General features: G+C 47.7%; 1 protein-coding gene across 3 annotated transcripts; it reads right to left on the bottom strand.

The window, feature by feature from the left end:
- Nucleotides 1-4,464: 4,464 nt before the first annotated feature.
- Nucleotides 4,465-22,762, bottom strand: BMF (Bcl2 modifying factor). Of its 3 annotated transcripts, none has more exons than XM_026051804.1 (4): nt 22,665-22,762; nt 21,717-22,028; nt 20,603-20,766; nt 4,465-6,995 (listed from the first exon to the last, which is right to left on the bottom strand). In XM_026051804.1, the coding sequence occupies exons 2-4, from the start codon at nt 22,021-22,023 to the stop codon at nt 6,894-6,896; spliced, it is 573 nt and encodes a 190-aa protein (XP_025907589.1). In that variant the 5' UTR covers nt 22,024-22,028; nt 22,665-22,762; the 3' UTR covers nt 4,465-6,893. The 3 variants fall into 3 exon arrangements, with proteins under 3 accessions (XP_025907589.1, XP_025907591.1, XP_025907590.1); XM_026051806.1 differs by having other exon boundaries at nt 6,861-6,995; nt 21,933-22,028; XM_026051805.1 differs by lacking the exon at nt 4,465-6,995 and adding an exon at nt 18,389-18,477.
- Nucleotides 22,763-23,400: the final 638 nt, after the last annotated feature.

Genomic DNA, 23,400 nt, shown 5'->3' with positions numbered 1-23,400 from the left:
CTCCTGGGGTAGCTGTACGGACAGTTAATTTTTAAAAGCCTTTCTTTTCTTTGATACAAGAATTGCTACAGCTTTTGAGTGAGGGATTAATTAACCATAGGAAGATCAGGGAATTAAAGGCCAGCTCTCCCACCCATCTAAGTGAATCTCACTTCTGTCCCCTTGTATCAGTATGTTACAACAGGCTCTTTCATGGTCTCATGATACTGGCCAGGGGACACACTTTCCAGTAGACCTAATACAATGAAAAGAAAAACTGTCTTTTTCCCCCTGTGGTCTTAGATGCACATGTGGCTTTTCATACCACACACATCATGTGTTTTTGGAATGAAAGGCCCTTTTGTAACACGCATGCACCAGCAGAGGCAAGTTAACATCGAGCGGGATTGTTAACTGGGTTTCCTACAGACTCCACGTGAATATTGTATCAACAGCATCACATGAGCAGTGCTCGCTGGGGGGAGTGTGACCAACTATATTATAAATATTTTCTGATCTCCATTCCTGCTCACATCTCCATTCCTGCTTCATTCCTACCTGGCTTAATTACTATTAATTAATGGTGATATATATTTTTTTTCTTTTCCCTTGTACTAACTAGGACAGCAAAACTGCAGGACCACCTAAAAATCATGCATATTCCTATCACTTAAGATGGTCAAGACATGCTTAGTTTTGCACATGAGGGAGTCACTACCACTTCACAACACCCAGCACTGCCTTTAAGGCACAAGCCCAGCAAGGACTGTTATATTCTCGGTCACCAAGATCACCCAATATCACTGTCTTTATCACAAAGGCCTGAGCACTCTGTACATGCCCAGGCACAAGCTGGCATCACTCAAAGGTTACACTTCACAAATGTGGAGGATAAAAAGGGTTCAGCTCTCTGATTTGAAGCAGGATGCCAGCTGTACAGTTCCACCTAGCAGCAGTCCTTTATCCAAGGGTAGGAATGTTCTCCTTGAAAGAGTATTTCATCACTCAAATGAACTATGCCCAAGGACAGCAGTCCAGTCTGGAAGGAAAGTCTTTTCTTTGTGGCAGGGTTTGGATTTAGGGTAGGTACTCAAGGATTTACCACATGTTTTCCAAGTTGAACAACTAAGGTTGTGTTGCTGATTGGGATGAACTCTAGAACTAGCTGTGGTTAAAAAATAAAACTAACACACACAAAGAATTTAACAATTTTATTAAAAATTGTACCAGTTATTAGAAAAAAATCCAAGTATTAAAGTATTAAAAAGCACCAAAGAAAGAAAGCACAAAGCAAATATACTGTACAGATACAAAAGAGGAGCACTGCCCCGTCACCACTGGTACAGGCAGGAGCCCCGGAGGCACACACCCAGGATAAACAAAATGCTACATTCTCACTGGGTCTCAGTCCATGGCAAAGAAGGATGTGTGCACTTCAGGACTAATCCGGACAGGGATCTCGCAGGAGAGCATCGGGTTCACTTCTGCAGCAGGAGCGGGCAGGATACTTACTGTGGGAAAACTTCACGGAGGGTATGGAAAGTTCATTACGCAAATTCTACCTCTCTTCACCCCTTTGCTTTTCCAAATGGAGGACTCCAAAGAAAAAGTTATCTCGGCAAAGTAGAAAAGTCACACGGGAAGGTGAGGCAGAAAATGTGATTCCACACATTTTACAGTATTCCCACCAGTATTTTTTACCTAGAAACATGGGAAACTGTACTACATCCTTGATACCACAGAAGAGAGGAGAAGGTACATGATTAATTTTACTAAAGAAACACTCTAGATACCCAATATCCAATTTAGTGTCAGTATTTTCAACTGTACCCTGTGGAAACAGGCACACAAATCCCTTGGGCTGCTTTGAAAGTTCCCTGCTAGAAGTTTAACTTGTGCTATTTATTTAAGACAGTGACTATGTCTTTACATCACACCAGTCTCTCTCCCTTTTTCATCAAATTTTCCTTCCAAAAGAGCCTAAACTGGATCTAAAATGGAGCTGAGGAATGTGCGACGATGCTCTCCTGGAGCTGTGTCCACAAATCAGGGAGACTCCTTTAGATTTAAGAATAACTTTATACATGCAAAATTTTCATAATGGATTTTAAAAACAGTTTAAGAATCTACCCTTCCCACCCCTCCATTCCCCAAAGGCAGCAAAGAGTCTGAAGACAGAACTGAAACATGGCTTTAAAAAACAGTCCACAGACACTAGGTTTCACTTCCCAGAAACCAACTTCCAGCATGGGATTCACAGGAAGGGACCCTCCTTTCTGTGGCTATGGGGAGGGGGAGGCACATGAAGAGAAAAGGGCTGGGGGTGTCAGACTGCATTCAGTTTAAAAACACACACACAAACACACACATCCCCGCGTGCACACCCATATACACGGCACACAAACACGCACCCACTATTACATTCCAGTGCATTTGATGTGTTTGGTCTTTTCTGCTTGTCCTTGTGGAGAAGAACCGGGCTGTGCCCCACTGGCGTGGACACACGTGAGCCAAAGAAACAGAGAGCGCTGAGGAATTTAGGAACGGCAGAAGATCGTCCTAGGATCTCTTACCAATTCCTTGAGGTATTTCTTTCTAAGAAAAAAAAAAAATCCAAGGCAACTGGCAGGCATTTCTGAACATGACAACCCCAAATGCCAGTTTTGAAAGAGACTCATGTGAACAATGTTGCTGAAAACACTTTTTGTCAAACTGAGCTAATACTCCATAGTGCTTGGTCCATGAGCAGAGCTCCCACGAACACGAATGGGCGTCCCATGGTCCCTTTATTCATAATCTCCCAGTAAGTATTGCTAATAAGGCAAGACCGCCACATTTCTGCACTCTTGTTCAGCGCCTAGCACATCTGCTGAGAGCGCTCCTTATATTTCCCTTTAAAAACACCCCCAATAGTTCAGCATCCAGCACGTCCCAGTCTCACCATTCCTAGAGCTTCAGTGGAGACAAGGATGGGTCAGGACCAGTACAGGAGGATGGAATTCATTTTACAGAGTTGACAGACTCACATTGCAACAACTGCCTCAAGTAATTTTCCTTGAAAAAAAAACAGAAAAGAAATAAAGAAAACCTTAAAAAGCTTCTTCCTAGTCTACCAAGGGGAAGACTCTGCAGTTTCCCAGAATAGTGCCAGGCTCCAGTGACTGCTGTGGAGCAACGTGAGGGCTGAAGCACTCTCATGTGCACACACATCTCACAACTTCATGCCAGACTTGAAAGGACAGAGCTGATCGTCAGTAGAAAGAAAGGAGCCTTTGCAGCCAACCTTCCTCCCTCCAAAGGGCTGGGGTCCTCTCCTCTATCCCCTGTCGATACAGGCTTCAGAGCAGAGGCTGATAGGGAAGTTCCTTTCCCGTAAGGCTCTTCTAATGGGAGTTTGGCCAACAAATATTTAACGCCAAGCAGCTTGCAAAAGACAGACTTGGTACTAAAGGAACGTGGATTGCAGTGGAATATGCAAACCCATATAACCAACAAACTCCTGACAGCTGAGATGTGTGAGATGTGTTATGCAGTATTGTGGTGCTGCCAGCAACCTTGGGAGAAGCAGTCCTACACACAGCCCCTACACAGACCCATGGCAGCCCCTTCCTACGCTGATCCATTCTCTCCTCTGCCTTTGTTGTATCCTGCTGGTGGCAATTGCAGCAACCCCTGGACAGTCACTTTGTTATTACTGGCTCAGCTTTCAAGAATTGCAGGAAACAAAAGTAAAACTATTCCCTACTAGCACCAGGCTTACTGGATCCAGAGCTGGGCTCTGTTAAACAAAGACACTTGGCTGGTGGGAAATTGGGAAGGGATGCAGAAATGAGCTGTCACTGAGAACTCTCTCTCTCCAGGAAGGAGAGCTGAGGTCTGGAGCTGTTCTGGAGACCTGGGAAAGGCGAGCTAGATGCTTCAGCACTGCTGGTGCCATCAGCAGCAGCTCCAGCTTTTCCGCAAGTAGGTGAGACTGTGTGTATGAAGCAGCTCCTTTTTCCGTAAGTGAATAACCAGCCTGCTCCTCAAAACCTACATGAATCAGAATAAGACTCTTGGGTCGACACAGCATATTTCCTTTCTCTAAGATAGGCAGATATGGAATAAAATTACAATATGCTATCAGTGGCTGCAAATCTCTGGCAACAGTGACCACCACACATATTGCAGGAAGTCACTCTTTGTCTAGAATTGGCTCAATGTCTCCAATAAAGTATTGTTGTTCATGGGGATTTTAACCTGAGACTCTAGAATGAGCAATTTTGATAAGTCTTTTGTTCCAGAGGGAAATATGGACTGGCAAAAATGTGTCTGCCCTTGGAACCAAGTGATTCTGGTCAGGTAGTCAACATGACTGCAGAACAACTTCAGGTGTTTAATAGGTTGAGGAAAGTCTTGTCCTAGATAGACTCGTACGTCACAACACCAGCAGGGGCCAAAGCCAAACCTACCCTTCCAGCTCACACCCCTCCCGACCACAGCAGGCCCCACCTGCACGTGGATTCCACTGGCCTGTTTGGCCGTCAAGTCAAGTGGGAGAGGAAGGGGAAAGCTCAGATGGTTTTTTAGGGTCAGAGGCACCTGTTGAATCTTTCCCGCTTTCCAGGGCTGCAATGATGCAGCTTTGATCTGTTGGTCTGTGACAGCACTTGCTAAAGGGGCCCTGCCAACCAGAAGGGAAATAAGAAGCATCTTGTCCTGGAGGAGGCCGTGCAGGCACACAGCCCTGCTGCATTTCTACCTGAGCTCTAGCAGGCCTCACTCCTGCCCCACCAACAGCCTTAGTGTCAGCCAAAGATTCTCCATTTTATGAGTCATCTTCTCAACATCCAGCTTCCAAGGGGTCCCAGCTGAGTGTCTGCTCGCGCTGCCCCTCAGCCTGTTGTTTGACTCCCTGCTCTGCAGCGAGCAGCGTGTGCTCCAAGCAGAGCGGGCAAAGCAAGGCCTGGGAAGGCTGCTCTCCATCCCTATGGGCAGAGCGGCTCCCCACCCTGCTGCTGCCAAACCAGCAACAGGGACCACCTGGGTCCCTCTGGGTAACTGTAGTGCACGTGCTTAAGGAAAAGATACAAAGCCAAAAACAACACGCCCCTCTCTCTCTAAAAAACCCCTCTACCCCTCTGCTAAAACCCAAGCCCTAAAATAACTTGAGATTCACTTCTATGAATTCTCAGTCACCTGGACAAATGTATCACCCTAGCTCTAGTTAGAAAAATAACATAAGAGGGAGGAAAACAAAAGATTTTCTCGCAGTAGCCCTCATGATGCTGAAAGACAGTGGTTGGGAGCAGAGGCAAATGAAAACCTGTTTCATGAATGAAATGAAAAGACCTGTTTCAGGGAGCTAAAGTACATTTTGCCACAGTGAAGTAGGATGCAAGATGAGAGAATGGGGCTGGGAAAAAGGGAAAAACTCCAAATACAACTGTGCTCAGCAAATTGTTACCAGACACTACAGTGCAATGATGCGATTACACAAAAATCAAGGAAAGAATTAGAGAAAGACATGCAAAGAGGGGTAGGGGAGAAAGTACATGTGCAAGTAAACTACTCTTCCTGTGGACTAAGAGCAGAAGAATTCCTCAACACCTGAAGCTGATATTTGTACCAACAGCAAACAGTAGTTCTTTCAACAGATCAGTTTTATAATCGGAGATTTAAAACAAGTTGCAGGGAAACAGGGAAACTCTTTGAAGAATATAAAAGATGTGTTGCTTTACTGGTAGTATTTTATCCAATTTGTTACTGGGTTTATCAATTAACAATATTTAAAGCTACGCAGAAGTATTTCATTTGATAGGTAATTCCCCTGTGCTGATCTAATAGTGTCAGTCATACAGACAACCTTATGAGCAGATAAAAAGCAGGATTTCTAGAATTTGAACAGTATTACTGCTGCTAGTCAATAGATGCTTACAGCAGCCTCCCAGCATCATTTGGTAGAGCAATGGACAGACTGCTGAGACAGTGTTTGTGTTAAACGAGTTGCTAATTGATTTCCCTATCAAATCCTGAAGCAAATTATCAGATGCCTGGGACCTAAGCCTTCTTGAGCAACCACTTTATAATAATAGAAAAGAAACAAAAAGAAACACCCATCATAAAATTAATAAAAACATATACATTAGCACTGTAGGAGCACGATGCTTGGGTCTTGTTCCATGGTTTTCAGCTCCACGCTGGCCTAGAGACGCAGCAGTTGCTGAACTGTAAGGACACGGCTGCAGACACTGCATAGCCACCAGTAACTCCAAGCAGGGTTTGGAAGAATGTCTTTACAGAAACAATTTTGTCTGCTTGGGGCAATGAGAAAGAGCAGCTTCTTGCGAGAGATCTGCAACTGGTATTCAATGGAAAGATTTAAGAGATCAAATTTCTTTGTGATTTCCTCTCACAAAAGATCCAAGAAAAGAAGCAGTAACCCATGCAGAAAACAAGCAACCCGCTGGATCTAAGCTACTTGAATGCTATTGTTGCTAGAAGAACTTTGTTCACGGAGGAATCAAGCATCGCTACTCTGGAAGATACTCAAAGTACGTTTAGAGTCATCAGTCCCAGACATCCCTTTCCAACTAGCAGCCAAAATGACAAACTCCTGCCCTTTGCTATTGACCAGCAGAGAGCAGAGGAAGCCGCTGGCCTCACACCTGCCTCCCTTGCCCAACAGTCACGGGGAACCAGCAGCAAGCGTTACCAAACACACCCACATTCGACCTTTCCTTCAACAGTGTTGGACCAGAGCTCCCTGCCTCGCGAGGCAGCAAGCAGCGAAGAAGAGTCCGTAAAAACCCCGAACTTGAAGGCGAGGATAAGAGTGTCCCAGAGTCCTCCCATCCGGCCGGCGGCGTGCTCGGCTCTCCCCCAAACCAGTGTTTGTTCCGTGCTCCCTGCAGACGGATGCGGCCCGGCGCCGCTCACCTCTGCCCGGTGCGGTTCCTGTTCGCCTCCACGTTTAAGGCCAAGTTGTGTAGGAAGAGAAGGAGCTGCCACCACACTTGATTCCTGTTCTGCTGATGCTGTAGGGGAGAACAGTTGAAACGGAGTTATTTATATTTCTAAAATTGCAACATACCGCTTCTCTTTTCCAAAAACAACTCAGTTACACTTTTCAAGAGTAGACACTTTAATCCCATCAGCATAACAAGGGGGTGCACGGAGGGATGAGGGGAGAGAGGGAAATGATAAGTTCTCCAGAAATAATTGTAGCTCTAACATTACAAAAAGAAAAGAGCAGACCCTTTATGCATTGTGCACAAGAGGATTAAACTTTTTTTTTTTGCTTGTAGGATTTTGCAAAGTTTAGCCAAGTGCTGTTTTTAATCAGATTGGCTTCTGAGCCTTTCAAAAGCCCCAGCTGCATGAACAAACAACCTTTTTTTTAAAAAAAAAAAAAAAAAAAAAAAAAAAAAAAACCCCCCCTCACCCCAAAAAAAAAAAAAAAAAAAAAAAAGAAAAGAAATATAACTGGTGATCCATCTGTAAGTGATTTGACACCGTGAAGGTCAAAGGGTTAATCTTCAATTTAAACCACACTGCTGAGACAGCAAAAGTCTGATTTCATCTAGTACAAGAAAACACATTCGTGCGCACACACACTCCCCCGCCCTCCCCCCACCACATTTTCCTTCCCAGCATCTCCAAGATAATACTGCCCTTTTTATAGCCACTTTTGACAGTAAGCCATAAATAATCAGCCTTGGAGCCCTTTCCTACTGACTGGAGCCAATTAAACCTTAAGCAAGAACATACTTGAAAACACACAAAAAACCCAAACCGAGAGGTTATTTCAGGTCCCATTGTCAGGGAAGAAACACGGGAGTTGAGTTTCAGGGGGACAGCAGCCTGTACAATGCTGCCTTTGGGCAAGGACACTGTCCCTCCTTTTGTTATAGGTAATCGCCCGGCTACAAGGGGCTCCTGTTCTCCCCACCTCCCCGCACTTTAATGGCATCTCGCACAAACAGGTGGGTTTCTCTTCCCCTGCCCCTGCTGCGATACTATTTCACCCCAGGAACCAAGGCTCAATCAGAAGCCAGGCTCTGTTTTCTCATCCAGAATTCCGTATTTGCAAAGCAGAGGATTTCAGATCGCTTCTGAAACAAACCAAAGCCCAAACAGAGCAGCCCCACTTGTTCCCTGTCCCCGGCGGGTCCCCAGCAGAGGAGCCGAGGAGAGGAGAGGGCCTCCCGAGCAGCCCCCTCAACGCGGGGAGTTGGCGACGGCACCCAACACGTTGCATGAACAAGATGTTCCCGCTTCCCTTCGCCCAGCGGGGCAGACCCGCTCGCCTCCGAGGCACCCTCTGTATAATCACACATGTGATTCTGTGAGCCAACGGTGCAACCATAGCTCATATACTGGAGGTAGGCGAGCGGAGAGCTCTCCAAAGCCATCCCGAGTAACCATGATGTGATGCTCACATTGCAGCAGACGCAGGTCTGTGCCATTTGAGTCCAAAGCACCCACAGGACAGGGTGCAGAGAGGCAGCGAGAACCTGCGTCTCGGCAACTGTTCTCACTCTCAAGACTTAAAAGTTGTCTTCGGGATTTAGAGCACTTCACACAGATCTAACCACACATCTCAACATCACTAAGCATAACCCACAGACAGGAACTCTAGAGACTCATATCTTTTATTTCAGAATATCCAGTCCCTGCGTTCAGACTGCACTGATTTTTTATACATTGCTAGGTTTATATATGCACATATGCATGCATATAAATATGCACATATACCTACATTCAAGCACATGTGCAGAGCATAGGTTTGCTAGGTTTACACGTTAAAGCAGTCTTTTATAACCATTCTCTAGGGCTGGATTACGAACACCTAAATTGGTCTCCAAAAAGCAAGAAGTTTTTTGTTTCACTATTCACCTCTTCACCAGACTTGTCCTTCTTTGTCAAACTCCAGAGATTTTTCTCACCCTCCTCCTCAGAGCCACATTTCCAAACCTGCTTGAACATGCATGTGCAGCCACAGTGGCCCAGTGACATGTAGATACCACGTTTTTATCAAGCCTTTACAGCTCAAGCTCCTTAAATAAGAACCTTTGAGGTAGCATGTGAGCACAACACCTTCTCCTGGGCAGTTTCCACAGCTAGCAAAGTATGCTGGACACTGCAAGTGGTGCTTTCCCAGATTATAGAATCACAGAATGCCCAAGGTTGGAAGGGACCTCAGAGGTCATTGAGTCCAACCCCCCTGCTCACGCAGGGTCACCTAGAGCACGTGGCACAGGGCTGCATCCAAGCGGGTTTTAAAGATCTCCAAAGAAGGAGACTCCACAACCTCTCTGGGCAGCCTGTTCCACTGCTTATTTCCTTCCATTGACAACCAAAAAGGTAGCTGAGTGTCTTAAGGGGAATCAGTATCTAAGTATGAAAGGGAATGCAAAAGGATGTTTCCAGATTGTTATAAAAAGGTAAAATTGAAATCTATCACTGCTTCACTGGTGGTTCCTCTTCAACAAAAGCTCTCGTGGGATTTTACACAAACTGTTCATTTGGGGACAGACAAAGGGGATGCTCTGATCTGACTTATGACAAAATGTGTATATGAAACAGAATTCCTGCATGAATATGCCACTTCATGTAGGAGGCTGCTTCGAGCTTCTCAACAAGAGATTTCTAAATGTTCATCTCTGTCCTTCCCTCTCCTCAAGTTTTCAAGGTCAGCTTAGAAACAAAGGCTTACATGTGCTTTGTGTGACAGGCAAAGAAAGTCACAATGAGACAAGGAGGCAGAAAGGTTGAGTTCCTCCTCCTATGGCTGGAGCGGAGGAGAGATTGTCGGTTTTGTTTTGCAAATAAGAGATTGGGATATCTTCTTTTGGAAGTGTTACGGACCTGCAAGAGATCCAGTGGGATGCAGTATCACAAGCACTAAGAAAACAAACTTGAGGGATATTTATTTTTAGTTTAAACTCTATTGTGTTTATTTCACTATTTAAGACATCTTTTGATTTTTTTCTCCTCCAGTTAAAAATGTTTCCCAGTATCTACCTGAGACCCTCAGTGAGATTTTTTGTGTAAGGAAAACCAGAACAGGAATTATTTTATCCTAGTTTCCTCTTGCTTACAAAAAGCATAAAGATCTCAAATCACAATGTAAAGGATCATTATCCTTTAATATCATTTTTAATTAATATCATTACTTTTGTTTTCAAAAAATGGCAGCAGGAGACAGCTACATGGCAGCCTACAGGTAACTAGTGGGCCAACGGCAGATTTCCAGGATTTATTCCATAGTTTTTCTACTTTCTACTTTCCTGGGTGCATATTCAACCAGCATATCCTTCCTCTGGCTGCAGTTCCATGGGCACTCACTGGTCTGCGCGCTGAAATCATCTTCTCCTTACCCTAGTGTTGGAAAGTGAACGAGCCACCGAGCGGAAACGGCAGATGTTCCTCCCAATGGAGACAGGGAAAACAAGTTGCAGAAGGAATTACGCAAGCCTAAAGCAGTCCTTTCTGTAAGTTTGAGTAGCTTTTCACTAGGTAGGCCTCTGCTATGAGATTAATTTTTAGTTAATTTTGTTTTTTGGTGGTGGTACAGTTCAGCTGCCAAGGAGTATGGAAAATCAAGGAGAATGACTCCATGAATTCTGCATCTGATTTTTCAGATGTGATGAGTTCTAAGTCAAGTCTTGCTGTGTTCAGTGACTCAACCAGCATGACTATCGTGGCACAGCCTTATATTTTCCCTAAGCTTCACTATGTTGACTTACCCCTCACCAGAACATCTCAATCTTCAGCCTCGCTGCTGCAGAAAAGTGCCAGAGACGAACATTTTGCTATCTTCCTAAGATAGCAACACAGGGAATATTTTCAACCTCCTTTTCCAAGAAGGAAAAAAGCCTCTTTGGCCCATTACCCTAAGTGTGACTAAAGCAGACTGGAGCTGTGAATACAGTAAGTCAACACAAAGCTGGAAACACATAAAACCATTTCCTATTGCAGCTGCTGCTTTTTAAAGGGGATATCCTTAAGAGACTCTGTGTCCAAGATGCTAGGATGAATGCTTCACTGAGTCACTGGAAAGGCCATTTTACAGGAAAAGTGTCCCGTGAAACAACAGTACATTAACAAAGCCTATTCCATGAGTGTACTCATAAAAGTCAAAATACTGGTAAATGAACACATAAAGAAATAGCAAGGACCCTGCTAGAAGCAAATGGAGGAGATAAAAACTGTCTGAGGTTTATTCCCTCCCAGTAATTAATATTCCCAATAAATGTTGCATACCATAAGTAAGTATAAAGATATGTATCTGTCACAAAGCACAAAGCAAAGAGCACTCAAATGTCAAAAGTATTTACTCTTAGCAAGCTCTTGAATGTGGTATTTTCAAGGAAATATTACTAAAGGAAATATACACTTAAATAAAATGTTTGTCCCTTTGGCAAAGCTCCTTGAATCCTTGGGCATAAATGATTAGTATATGAATGGGTTCAATTGTAAGTATACATTAGTATATAAATAATATAAGAATGGTTAGCATATGCACTCTGTACCCAATAGAAAGGCTACAAATAATAAAAAATAAAGAACATGCTCTTCATACAGGCCTACTGTGTGTGGGTGAGGTGTATTCCTATCACAAACACAGAAACCTGCACCTGCAGCCCTCTGCTTCCTGGGCAGCTTCTGACCTGCTTCATGGCATCCACGCGTTAAGGGTCCTCATCCTGCCACATCTTTAAGGATCAAAATAGGGCTGTAAACAGCAATACTGTAGCAAAAGAATAACAATGGCACATGTGCACGTAAAAGGCAATTCTTCCTTTAATGACTAATATGCAGGAGCAAGAGGTTGTTGGGATCTCACTTATTTACTGCAAACACAAATCCTTGCACACTGGCAGCAGTTGCTGACTCAGTGCGGATGCCGCCGTGGCTGCCAGGTGCCTGCCGGCCGATGGTGCCACCGGGGAACACGCTCTGGAAGGGCTGGGGGAAGCCACAGCCCCCAAGGCACCCGAGGTCACACAGCACGGCCACAGATGGAGAAAGAAACACTCCCGTGGGGCTATGCAGAGCCTCCCATGGACGGAGCCTCCAGCGCGGAGCCTCCCATGGACTCTGCACCCGCGGCAGTGCGCAGCTCCATGGAGGGTGCCAGGCGCGCTCCGGACGCACTGCGGGCTCGCTCCAGGCTCACTCCGGCACGCTCTGGGCTCACTCCAGGCTCGCTCCGGGCACGCTCCGGACTTGTTCTGGGTGTGCCCCGGCTTGCTCCAGGCTCACTCCGGGCGCGCTCCAGGTGTGCCCTAGGCTCGCTGCGGGCGCGCTCCGGCAGGTGAGCCCTGCGCGGAGCTCCAGCGCTGGGAAAACACAGCGCGCGCGGGCCAGGCCGGTGCCGGTGCGGTGCCGGGCCGGCCGGGCCTGCAGGAAGTGGAAGCAGACAGGCACCATGGCAACGGGCAGCTGACTCGCAACCTGGAGAGGGCAACTACCGGCCAGGACTTTCCCAGGCCGCTGCGCTTCCCCTCTCCTACGCTCCGCAGGGCACGCGGAGTTATTTTCCACTGGGGCGGGGGGAAGGTGCGGAGGGTAAATACAAGCCTCGCATTTCCACACAGCCGCACCTGCTTTTGCTTTCGACCCCCCCGCCCGGCGCTGTGCCCGGGCAAGGTCCTCCCGGCACCATCGGCGGGGGCGGACGAGGGTGCGGAAAACAGATGCCCAAGCCCTGCCCAGGGCTGCGGCGGGCTGGGCGCCTCCCTGCCCTGCTCCCTCCCCGCCGGCAGGAAGCAGCGGCAGATTTATGGACTGAGCCCTTTGCCTAGCTGTGGAGCGAGCAGGCAGCGCAGCCTCGCCGCCCGCCCTGCCATAACTTGGTGCCTGTGCACGGGGACGGGCCGAGCGGTCCGGCTGCTCCCTTCCACCCGCAGCACCAACACGGCAGCGCTCCCCAAGCCGGGAAACGCTGCCGAGCGATTACAGTGTACGTTAACCACAGGCCTGAGGTGAAGCTTCCCAGAGCCTTGGAGGAAAAGTCCCGGGCGGGGGGAACACGGAGGGCTCCGGCGCTGCCGCCTCGCGGGGCAGGTGCAGCGCCGGGGCCCGCGGGCAGGGCAGCCTCTCGTCAGCAGTTGTGGTGACTCAGAGGCTAAATTTAGCCGGCGCTATAAACACGGCCGCCGCAGCACAAACACTGCCCGGCAGGCCCGTTCTCACGCGCGGCGCCGCCGGCGAGCGAGGGAGCGAGCGCCCGGCGCGCTCCTCGCCGTGCTGCGCTCCTCGCCACGCCGCGCCGCTCGCTGCACTCGCTGCCCCGCGCCCACGTCTTGTGACCCGTTACATCAGAAGAGCTAATTAAGGGCTCGCAGAAGTTGCCTCACTGCGTTTATTTTTAGACTGTTGTTATTCTTTCTGCTGCCGTGCGCCCTCAAAGTTTCCTTTGCCATTGGAGCTACCAAAAAAATGAAAATAAAGGCGCTATAAAAGGCGAGCGGGATGTTCCTCTTCAAAGGCGGGGAACAAAAGAGGGCTCTGCAGTTCGGCACACGCTTTCCTGCATTTCCACCATGAAACTTAATTGCACAAAATGCAAACACACACACACGCCTCCCAGAAATAATCGCTCCCAACATCTCATCAGTCCCCGACGAGATGGCAGGATCTGAGCAAGATCAACCCATCCAAGCACAGGACTGGAGGCCAAATGATTAGGTTCCCACCAGCAATCGCTGTGTGATCTTAGACAAGTTAAGACCTGCACTTCCTAGTCTCCACTGCTTTAAAATATATAGATATTAACAATGGGATATTACTGCAATTATTGCTTAATTGAAAAACAATTTCTCAGCTGTGGCAAGGTGCTACAAGTAGAAAGCACACTGCCACTGTCCTAGCTAGCAGGGTGCCTGAGGACTCCAGGAAATACAGCAGTCTAAAACACTGGGATTTTGCAGGAGGAAAAAAAAAAGTAGTCTAAGTTTTTTACACCACTGAATGATATTGCAGGTAATGTTAGAAATGTAGAATGTAATCAGTTCACCAATATCTCAGTCAGTACTGTCCCAAATTATATATATATATATGTATACTGTAGAGAATATATATGTATACTATAGAGAATCTTTATATTTTAAGGTTATAGCCCCTGCCCTAAAGCATTTCATTCCGTCATTTCCTGCGCAGTGGAGAATCCACAGCAGTCAGTTACAGCAGCCCTCATGTCCCTCCTGACACCCACCAGGCTCCCTTATCCTCTCACCACTTCCTCTATCAGACCTGAGCAGGAAGCTTTGTTTTTAAAGCTGCCCCCTATTTTAGAGGGAGGATAAAGACACTGAAATCTTTTGTCTGCTTAAAGTGGTGAGTAAAAAGAAATTAAAAAAGAATAGGCTAATAGAAAAGTTTTGTGTTTTTATTAAGCAAATGCATCGTGGTTGTACTGCGTCACACCTAGGTTCATTTAGCCCTGCCCCCAGCAGTCCGTGGCCCTGTGTTGCTGCCCGAAGAAAAGCAAACACAGAGCAAGAATATGCAAGAGCTCCCCCTAATTCTCTTTCAGCACTTAGGCTTAGGACTTCCTGAGCCAGATGGAGCTTCTACCTACTGAGCAACCCCTTTGAGAGCCAGAAACGTGTCCAGATTCCCCTTGAAGCCAGGTGAAGTGCTGGCACATACAGTATCTTTCGACAAGGAGTTTCCCAGATTATCTACTGCACAAAAGCTACCTCCTTTAGACTGAGCAGGCTCCTACTGGCTTAACATAACTTTGCCTAGTTCTTGTACCAGGAACAATAATGAGTCTGCCCACCCCCTTCAAGCCACATTTCACTTCTGTTTTCTACCAAATCCTCCTTGCTTTGCATCTTTTTTGAGGCTTAAGAGTGCTAGCTCATTCATTCATTTCTCACATAGAAGTTGCCCCTTCTTGCATTTCTCTGAACATTTTCTAGTTTTGCTGTAAAATTTTTGGAGGAAGGGAACCAGAACTGTGTTTAATGTTCAAAATATGGGAGACACACAGTGGCATAATTTATACAATGACATAACTACGTTCTTGTTCTCCATTTCCTTGCAACACTTCAAAGAACACTGTTTCAGATCAGACTTGAAGTTGGCCCAGCAAGTTTCTGTTAATCGGGTTGTCAAGTACCCAGCTAGCAGGACTTGGGAAAGATCAGTCCTGATGCTAGGCAAGGGGAAATAGGCTCCCATGTAATTTCTAGGAATAAAAGAAGGTGCTTCCAAGTCACCTCTTCCTTTGGACAAACTATTTACTATTTGTCAGGAATTGGAAGATTGAAGGAAAAGAAAAAAATCTGTCTCCCCACTCCACTGCATGATCTTTTCAGCTTTCTAGGAGCACTCTGTTCCTTAAGCCTGAGGTCACAACCCCACAGCCCTGTAAGCACTTTGCTGCACATCTCCCCAACCTCATATCCACCCTATCATCCTTTGCCCTCCTGATTGGGCTTCCCAGTCCATCCTCTGACCCATTTGCAGAGCTCAGCCTGGTACAGGTTCCTTGCCATGCTCCTACATCCCCAGCCAGAGATTCAAGTCACGGGTCAGTTGGCATCCCACAGACAGCAGAGGCAAACAGGAGATCCACTGCTTTGCACAGCCGCAGCTGGGGCTAGCAAACACCACCCAGCAGCAGAGATCTTGCTGTATTGCACTTACCAATGCAGGAAATAAGAGGATGAAAGCGTTTAACTAGGCTCAAGGAGGCTGCTGGTACAAAGCTAGGAGTTGCTGCTGTGATAGGTTCAGCTGCAGGATAATTTGTGAATCTTTTTTTTTTAAGGGAAAAAAAAAGTCATCATAAAGTACATTTTCCAGCAAACCATTCCAGCTAAAAAGCTTTACCACAAAATTCCCTGGATGCCCTGAGTGCCTAGCATGGAGAACGCCTGATGGATTTTGGGATAAACAACTTGCACACAGTGCTGTGCACCCATTGCCCCACACTGAGAACTCTTTGACAACATAGACACTGGCACTGTTGCATAAGCAGAGGCATCGCAGAGGAGACCTCAGTAATTCTCATGAGATACAGAGGGGAAAAAATATGCAAAATGTAACGAGTTTCACTTTCAGAGGAAAGTAACTTTTCCTCCCGGACATTTTCAGTGTCATTAACTTAAAGCAAATGGGTACATTTCTAGTAGTCTGTCCACACCTGATGTAAACTTAGGCATTCAGACCCTGCATGCTGCTTGGACCCGTCACAGAATGGCTATAAGGGGCTTATTTGTTGAACAGAATAGGGAATTTCCCAAAACAAACAGTTTTCTATAGCTAGACTCATGGTTACTTTTTGAGCATGGTCAGCATATCTAAATCAACTGCAGGATTCCTGATGTGCTGGAAAGGGGCTTTGTTGTTGTTTGTAATGCACTTATTTACTCAAGAAAGCTCTGCTCTGATTCAGCATCTGGTTCTTATTGAGCCTCAGCTTTTTTTAAACCAAGCTTTCCAGATGGGTTGACTGAAGCACAAGGAGGTCAAGAGACTTGTCTGAGGTCATACAGCAAGTCAGTGGCTCCGCTTGGACACCAGCCCAGAACTGTTCAAGGCTACCACTCCTTAGCTCTTAAAGGGACAATATTATCCCCCGTGAAGCAATCTTACCATTGCAAAGAGATTTGATAAAACTGGCCGTTCAAATCTGCAGCCTGCTTAGAGAGAGTTATGTTATTTTGAAAAGAAAATCTGTAGTGTTTCACTGCCTCAATGGAGCAAGCTAAACTAAGGAGTGTGATACTAATGTACAGCCTGATTCACCTCACTCATATATCCTATGTGCTCCTATAGGAGTCTGGCACTACAGCCCCTGTCTAGTTCTCCATTCATGTCCCAGCTAGCAGTACAGCTGATCACAAAATACATTCTCAGGTCAGCACAAGGTAAAGCCCCGTCTCAAGGCATGGGAACTCACATGCACTCAGAGCCTAAGGAGGAGCTCAAGCACTTGGCCGATGCCCTTGTCAAGTAGGGCAGAGGCAGCAAGTTGCAGCTGCCTGACCACATACTGTAAGCTCAGCTCCACCTCCCATAACCACAGAGCACATCTTTAGGATCAGCTATAGGCTAGGATATAGCAAGCACTTCAGACAACGGGCACGCAGAGCCCACGGCAAGACCGGCCTTCTGCCCCTTGCCATACTTGTTCCAACTCAAGCACAACACGGCTGGTACAAGATTCTCCTTCGGGAAGCTCGGTTTGGCTCCACCTTTGTTTTCTATGTGAACGGTGAGTAAAGTGCTGTGCAGGGAATACTACCTGTTAGAGGAGCTCCTGGCAAGAGGTATTAAATTGCTGCATGGGTCCCACATGGATGGGGGATCCCCATGTCATTCTGTGGAGCTCTTTGCAAAATGGACTAACTGCTGCTTGACAATGCAGAGCTTTGCTCAAGTCTCTCCAATAGTAAATTCAGCACCTTTAAGATTACATCTGCAGAGCACTGGGCAAGGTTGCATTATTGTTCTAGAACTGTGCTAAGAATAAAAATGCCAGGTTTTAAGTTACTGTATTCTGTTTAATATATTAATAGGAAATGAAACCTTGAAAATTGTGTACATGCCAAAAGTAAGCATAGGTGCGGCCAACTTTCTTGTTCTTACGGATACATACCCAAAAATCTTTTGTATGGCCAAGAACCACAAAATAAATACCACACAGCTCAGGGTGCCCAGGGAAGAGATAACAGTGACTCTCCAGGGTTCCCGATGTGGGATGGGGTTAGACTGGGTGTACAGCTGGGTCCAACGACAACTTGGTGATGTCAGACTCAGTAGCTACTGCCTGCTCGGTTCCTCTCGAAGCCAGAGGTGTAGAATAACTAGCAGTCTTCATTCAACACAACCCTACTGCTGCAGCAAGGCAGGTGCCATGCCTGAACTGCTGGAGAGCCTTGCAGAACTCAAGAGGCGTGTGAGGCAACTCTTGTGCTGGCTGGCTGCATTAATCCAAAATTGTAAACCCCTCTGAACTCTGGCTGAAGTAGCAGATACTCTTTCTATTCACAGGTTCAAAGATAAAACATTTCGTAGGCTCCAAAACGAGGCAAAGCCTGCTGAGAACTGGGCTTGCTCTCTATCAGGACTTCACAAGACCACACTGGTGTGACTAACTTTGTGGTATTCTAAATTTGATTCCAGACACCACTCTGGAAACACTTGGTTTTAACCAAATGTTCGAGACAAGCTGGAATGGGGCACCAACTTCTGAGATTAGTTTCACAGCAGGACAAATGACAGCCCGGTTTTCCATGTCTCCGAGATTACCCTTTCCAAACCACAATGCACTGTAATCCAGTTCATGTGTCTCCAGGGGCAGACTGCTTCTTCAGCAACAAGCTGGGAAGAGCCACTGCACGCAGGACAGAGGGGCTTCTACACATGAGATCTGTGCCAAAAGCCAAAGGAAATCCTCCATGTAGGGCTGGGAGGGAAGGGACCAGGCACAGCAACAAACCCCATGAGGAACAGTGCCTTGGACACCAACTTGTGGCTCAGTATTCAGTTTCCCTGGCAAACAAAAAAGAATCGCTTAACAGATCCAAAAGCCAAGGCCTACCCCAGGGTCAGGCTGTGGAGAACCATTGGCTGAACTATCCCATCTTTGGGTTAAATCCGACTTATTTATTTATTTAACAGGCTGAATGGCTCCCCCCTCCTTTACAACTTGCAGCCCTTCCAGTTCAAACAAAGCCAGGCGGCTCCTCCTCCGCCGGCCGCGCAGCGCAGCGGGGCAGTGCAGGCGTTCGCTTTTGTTTACTAACTCTCCCACATGCTTGGCTGACACGCGAGTCGCCCGGCCTGGCCTGGCCCGCCGGCGCTGGCCGCAGTCCTGCCTGCGCGTGGTGCGCGGAGCCCTCGCGGCACGCGCGGCCCGCCCCAGGCCGCGCAGCCCCACGGGGACACGCAGGGCCCCGGGGAGACGCAGGGCCCCCGAGGCGGCGCCACAGCAGAGCCCTCAGGGCACGCACAGGCCCCAGAGGCTGTGCAGCCCCCAGGGGACACACGGCCTGCCCAAGGCTGTGCCATAGTGGAGCCCCCGTGACACGCGCAGCCCGCGCAAGGCCCTGCAGCCCCCAGGGCACAGGCTGCACCACACTGGAGCCCTCGGGACACACACAGGAGAGCCGGAGTGAGGGCGGGTTTCTAGCAGGCCTTTTCGGGGGGCGTTCTTGGACGCTTTTCCCAGACACGAGAGAGGTGCGCTCCCCACATGAAAGGGGTCAAGTTACAACCAGTTCCGCAGCTTCACACGAGGGCTTCTGGCAGGGAGGGCTACCCTTGCCTTTGCTGCGAGAATCTGGCTATGCAGCGCATAGCCCTCAGCTCTTGCTGGCGAAAATGCAGCAGTGGGGAAAACCCCACTCAACTGAGCACAACATATACTAAAAAGCTCACGGGAGACTGTTGTTTCTCAGGTTTGCAGAATGGCATTCATAGCCCAAAACAACCTGCATTTCTACAGATAAACTTCCTGCTATAGCTCCTTTAATCCCTCTGCTGCTTGAGGATACCCAGCAGTTCTGGAGTCTCAGAACTCTGTCATCTCTTCCATGCCAAAGAGGAGACCAAAATCCTGACCAGCCACAAGCCAATATTCTCCAACTGGGACAGAGTTCCTCACTTACCTCTGAGAAGGACTGCAACAGAGCCCATAGCTAACAGAGTATCAAAGTCCAGAGAAAGTCACTCGGAGAGTGAGCTTTCTGTGACTCTCTGAAGTCAGCAAGAGTGCCAGCTTCTTCACAAGCAAGTGGATACACCTCTCCTTGTTGGGTTTGCATAAAAAAAGGGGTTTTTTGCATAGAAAAAGAGTTCCTTGAACTGCACTTTAGACTGCCAAACTCTGCACAAGCTGGAACTTACATTTCTTCACTATTCAACAAGGGAATTAGGGCAAGGAAGGAAGAACTGGGGGTTTAAGGGGTGTTGTTTTTGCTTTGTTTCTTTGAAAAGAACAGTTTCTTCTTTTTTAAAGAAAACAAAAATAAGATTCTGGAGTGTGGTTTTCAAACCTGATGGCATCTTACAGCTGTCTTTTGTTGTGAGGAAGTTAGTCACAAGTCTGAGACACACTAACTAGGACTGTCTCAGAGAAGAGTTGCTAGCCAGTCTAGCATGATCTAAATATACTTCTCAGCACTGGAGACTACTACCCCTAGACAATACAGAGCATCAAAGCAGACTCTAGGCTTCTTGCCACTGCCAAGATGAGGAGCTGAGATAAGCCAGAAAGGGCCACTTGTGCTACAGAAGAGAAGATGCCGAGAGTGAAGAGAGTAGAGAAGAGTAAACGCTGTGACACAAAGCCAAGGGGAGAGCCCTGGAGAAAGTTTCAGCAATCCTGTCACTGATCAACTGCAAGAGCTGGAAGAGCAACCGCAAATGTCAAACGGGCTACTTTGCCAAGCAGTAAATGCAACCCCATATGTCCTCTTCCCTCTTTCCATCTATCTTTAGGAAGAGTCATCAATCCAGCATAAACAAAATACACAGTGGCACCCCATACATTTTACTGCTGCTGGCAGCCTGCTGCCTCAGATGACAGCCTGCTTAGCCAATGCCTGGAGCCAGCCTTTTTAAAGCACCGCTCCAGGATAAACAACTCGCCACCTTCCCCCCAGCAGCGCCCTACCCGCTGTATGTGGAGCCGGTGGAACTGGTCTGCAATGCACTGCAGCTTCCGTGCAATCTGCACCTCGGCACGGGCTTCCCGCTGGGCTTCCTGAGGCTGCTCTTGGAGACGGGGATCCAATGCAAAGCCAACTGGAGGAACGTGTAAACGGTAGCCAGCATTCCCTACAAAACAGGCGTAAGAGGTGTCATTCTTCCAGCACAAAGACTTCTTCCATGAAGTGTACTGGAAGAAAGGGCTGCGTACAACCCTAAGTTTGTGACTCAGGATGAAGTCCAGCTTCTGAAGCCCAGCTTCTGAAGCTGAATAATGACTATGCAGTCTAAGCATGCAGCAAAATATTCACTCAGCTTTTAAGTATCTTTATATTGATTAAACAGAACACTTGTTTCTTCCTATAATCAAACAGCTGGCAAGATCTTACACTCGGTTGTTTTTGCTCATTCATAGTTCAGCCAAGTAGCGAGATTCTTTTTAATGACAATTTTACAGTTTAACAATATCTCTGTCTCAAGTAGTCTCCCATTAAAAGTTGCTGTATCCTTTCTGTCAGACTTTCTCAGTTTTCTGGGATTTACTGGGACTGCTTTGAATGGATAGCGGGACTGCAGTTGAACTGGATACATAAAACTGAGTGGTGTCCCTTCAGTTACTAGTAAATCACTGGACAGACATCCTACTTATCCAACAACTTTTATCTCAGGAAAGAGCCTAAAAGCTGTCCCACGAAGTGTGAACTTTTACATTTCCTTCTCTCCACTGATACTTTCTAGGAGTCTTCTTATGTGGAAAAGACAGCACAAGAGGTTAAGAAGATACAGGCAAATGGCATGATACGAGGCTTGATGAGCACTTAAATGTCTATCAGTAAAATAAAGAGAACAGAACCAGAAAAGCATTAAAGACAGCTGAAGCAATGAGCAAGTGCCTGCTTCCTACAATGGGCTGCTAAGGGCTGGAAAGCATAAGCTCTCTTCCCCATGGTACAGGACCACAGCAAAACAACTGGAGTCCTTTAATTAAACACCCTAATGAAAGAATCTTGGCCCGAGCAGGGAAGTGCTAAATGGACAGTTTGCTTTCTGCAAAGCTGGTGACACTGGAGTGCTCTTACCATAGAAGAGTCTCCGGGGCTCTTCAGTGACTCCACAAGGCAACATAACATCCTGACTGGAAGAGGACGGGCTGAGTGTTTGAGTTGCCTTGTCCTGCTGCTCGGGATGCCTGCTACCGGGACCACAGCAGTGTGTGAGGGGGAATAGTTGAAACCTCCGAAGGCAGGTTTGGTTCTGTGTGAAAAAGCCAGTTGCAGTCATCTCACCAGGCTGACCTGCAAGTCCAAAGTCATCAGAGTGAAACACGTCATCGTCCAGCCCATCCAGGCTAGAATAGTCCTCTTCCATGTAGCTGGGGCGATCCATTGCTCCTGCAATAAAAGGACATTTGAGGAAACAGCTAAGACACAACAGGAATGCAGCCCAGAAGAGAACGCCTTCCACTTCAGCAGGAAAGCACAGCTCTTTCTTGCATGCCCGCTTCCCTCCCAGTGCTGCCCATCTGCATGAACAGGAGAGGAGAGCGACTCAGTGATGGAGAGCAGGACTTTGGGGGAAGTCCTGGAGCGCTGGGCCAGACAACACGGAATCTGCTGAACTTTTTCCCCTCAGAAAGGACCACATTTCCCTTCAGGTTCTCATTTCTTCTCTCACCTCAAATAACAAAATATCCCAAACTTGGCAACCCAATTGCTTCATTACCCCTCTTACTCTAAAGTAAATCTGCATTATTGGTTCACCCTACTAGTAAAGAAAAAAGATTGCTGGTGTCAGTTTTTAAAGCAGGGCTTCCAAAGTGGTCACTATGAACCCTCCTGAGCTCTGTTACTGCACAAAATTGGACAAAAAGAGATGGTGGAAAGAAGAAAAAAAACCCACCATCAACAAAACCACATCAAGTGCTAAATCAGAATTTCAGAGCTCTTTGCAAACATACAGTAATTAGAAGCAGATTTACAAAAAAAAAAAAAAAAAAAAAAAAAGCCATGAGTCCCTTTACTTGTTACCTGTGCATCTAACCCAAATGGAAGACAGTCTCCTAAGAGATCCATCTCCAGGATTTCCACCCAGTTCCAAACAAGGCAGTGAAATTCAACTCTTCACGTCTCTTCCTTTGCTCTGGTTTGGAGGCATTTAACAGAACGGAAGACTAGCGAGAGGAATTTCAGGCCTGAAGGAGACATCAACAACAGCTCGATGAGGTGGCGCCCGGCGCTGCTCGCCCGGGTGCTGCAGATGCGGGACCCGCTTGCAAGGCGCCACCCCGGGCACTGCCGCTACCGCAGTCAGTGCCGCTGGGCAGCCGGCTCCAGCGCCCGGGAAGAGGCTGCGGAAGGGGCGCAGCGGGATGACACGGTGCTTGCCCCGCTTGCCTCGGTCGCAGAGCGGCGGAGGCTGCGGCTGCTGCTGCTGGGCGCTCGCGGCCGGCCGAGGGGCGGGCGGCAGCGCGCGCTGCCCGAGCGCCTGTCACGGCCCCGCGGGACACGCGCGTCCGTGCGGCGAAGCAACGGCACGGATATGGGCACGGACACGGGGCTGGCGGCGGGGCGGGGGGGCTCGGAAGGGGGGAAGCCGGCGCCCCGGCGAGGGTGCGAGAGGCAGCGTGGAGGCAACTCACCCTGCACTTCAATCAGCTCCTCCCCGGGCTCCCTCAGAGCCGCCCCAACCGAGACGCGGCTCCCGGCGCCCCGCGAGCCCCGCGCGACCGCGATGCCGCCCCGTGCGCGCCCGGGCACCGAGGGC

Source organism: Nothoprocta perdicaria, unplaced genomic scaffold, assembly GCF_003342845.1.
Source record: "Nothoprocta perdicaria isolate Ctin4 unplaced genomic scaffold, notPer1 scaffold_8, whole genome shotgun sequence".
NCBI lineage: Eukaryota > Metazoa > Chordata > Aves > Tinamiformes > Tinamidae > Nothoprocta > Nothoprocta perdicaria.
This window is presented reverse-complemented; position numbering and strand designations above follow the sequence as displayed.

Coding starts and splice junctions, on each gene's coding strand:
- BMF (XM_026051804.1), bottom strand. CDS start 22,023: ATGGATCGCCCCAGCTACATGGAAGAGGACTATTCTAGCCTGGATGGG. Junction 20,767..21,716: donor GCCCCGGAGACTCTTCTATG/GTAAGAGCACTC, acceptor CCTGTTTTGTAG/GGAATGCTGGCTACCGTTTA. Junction 6,996..20,602: donor ACCGGCTCCACATACAGCGG/GTAGGGCGCTGC, acceptor TCTCCCCTACAG/CATCAGCAGAACAGGAATCA.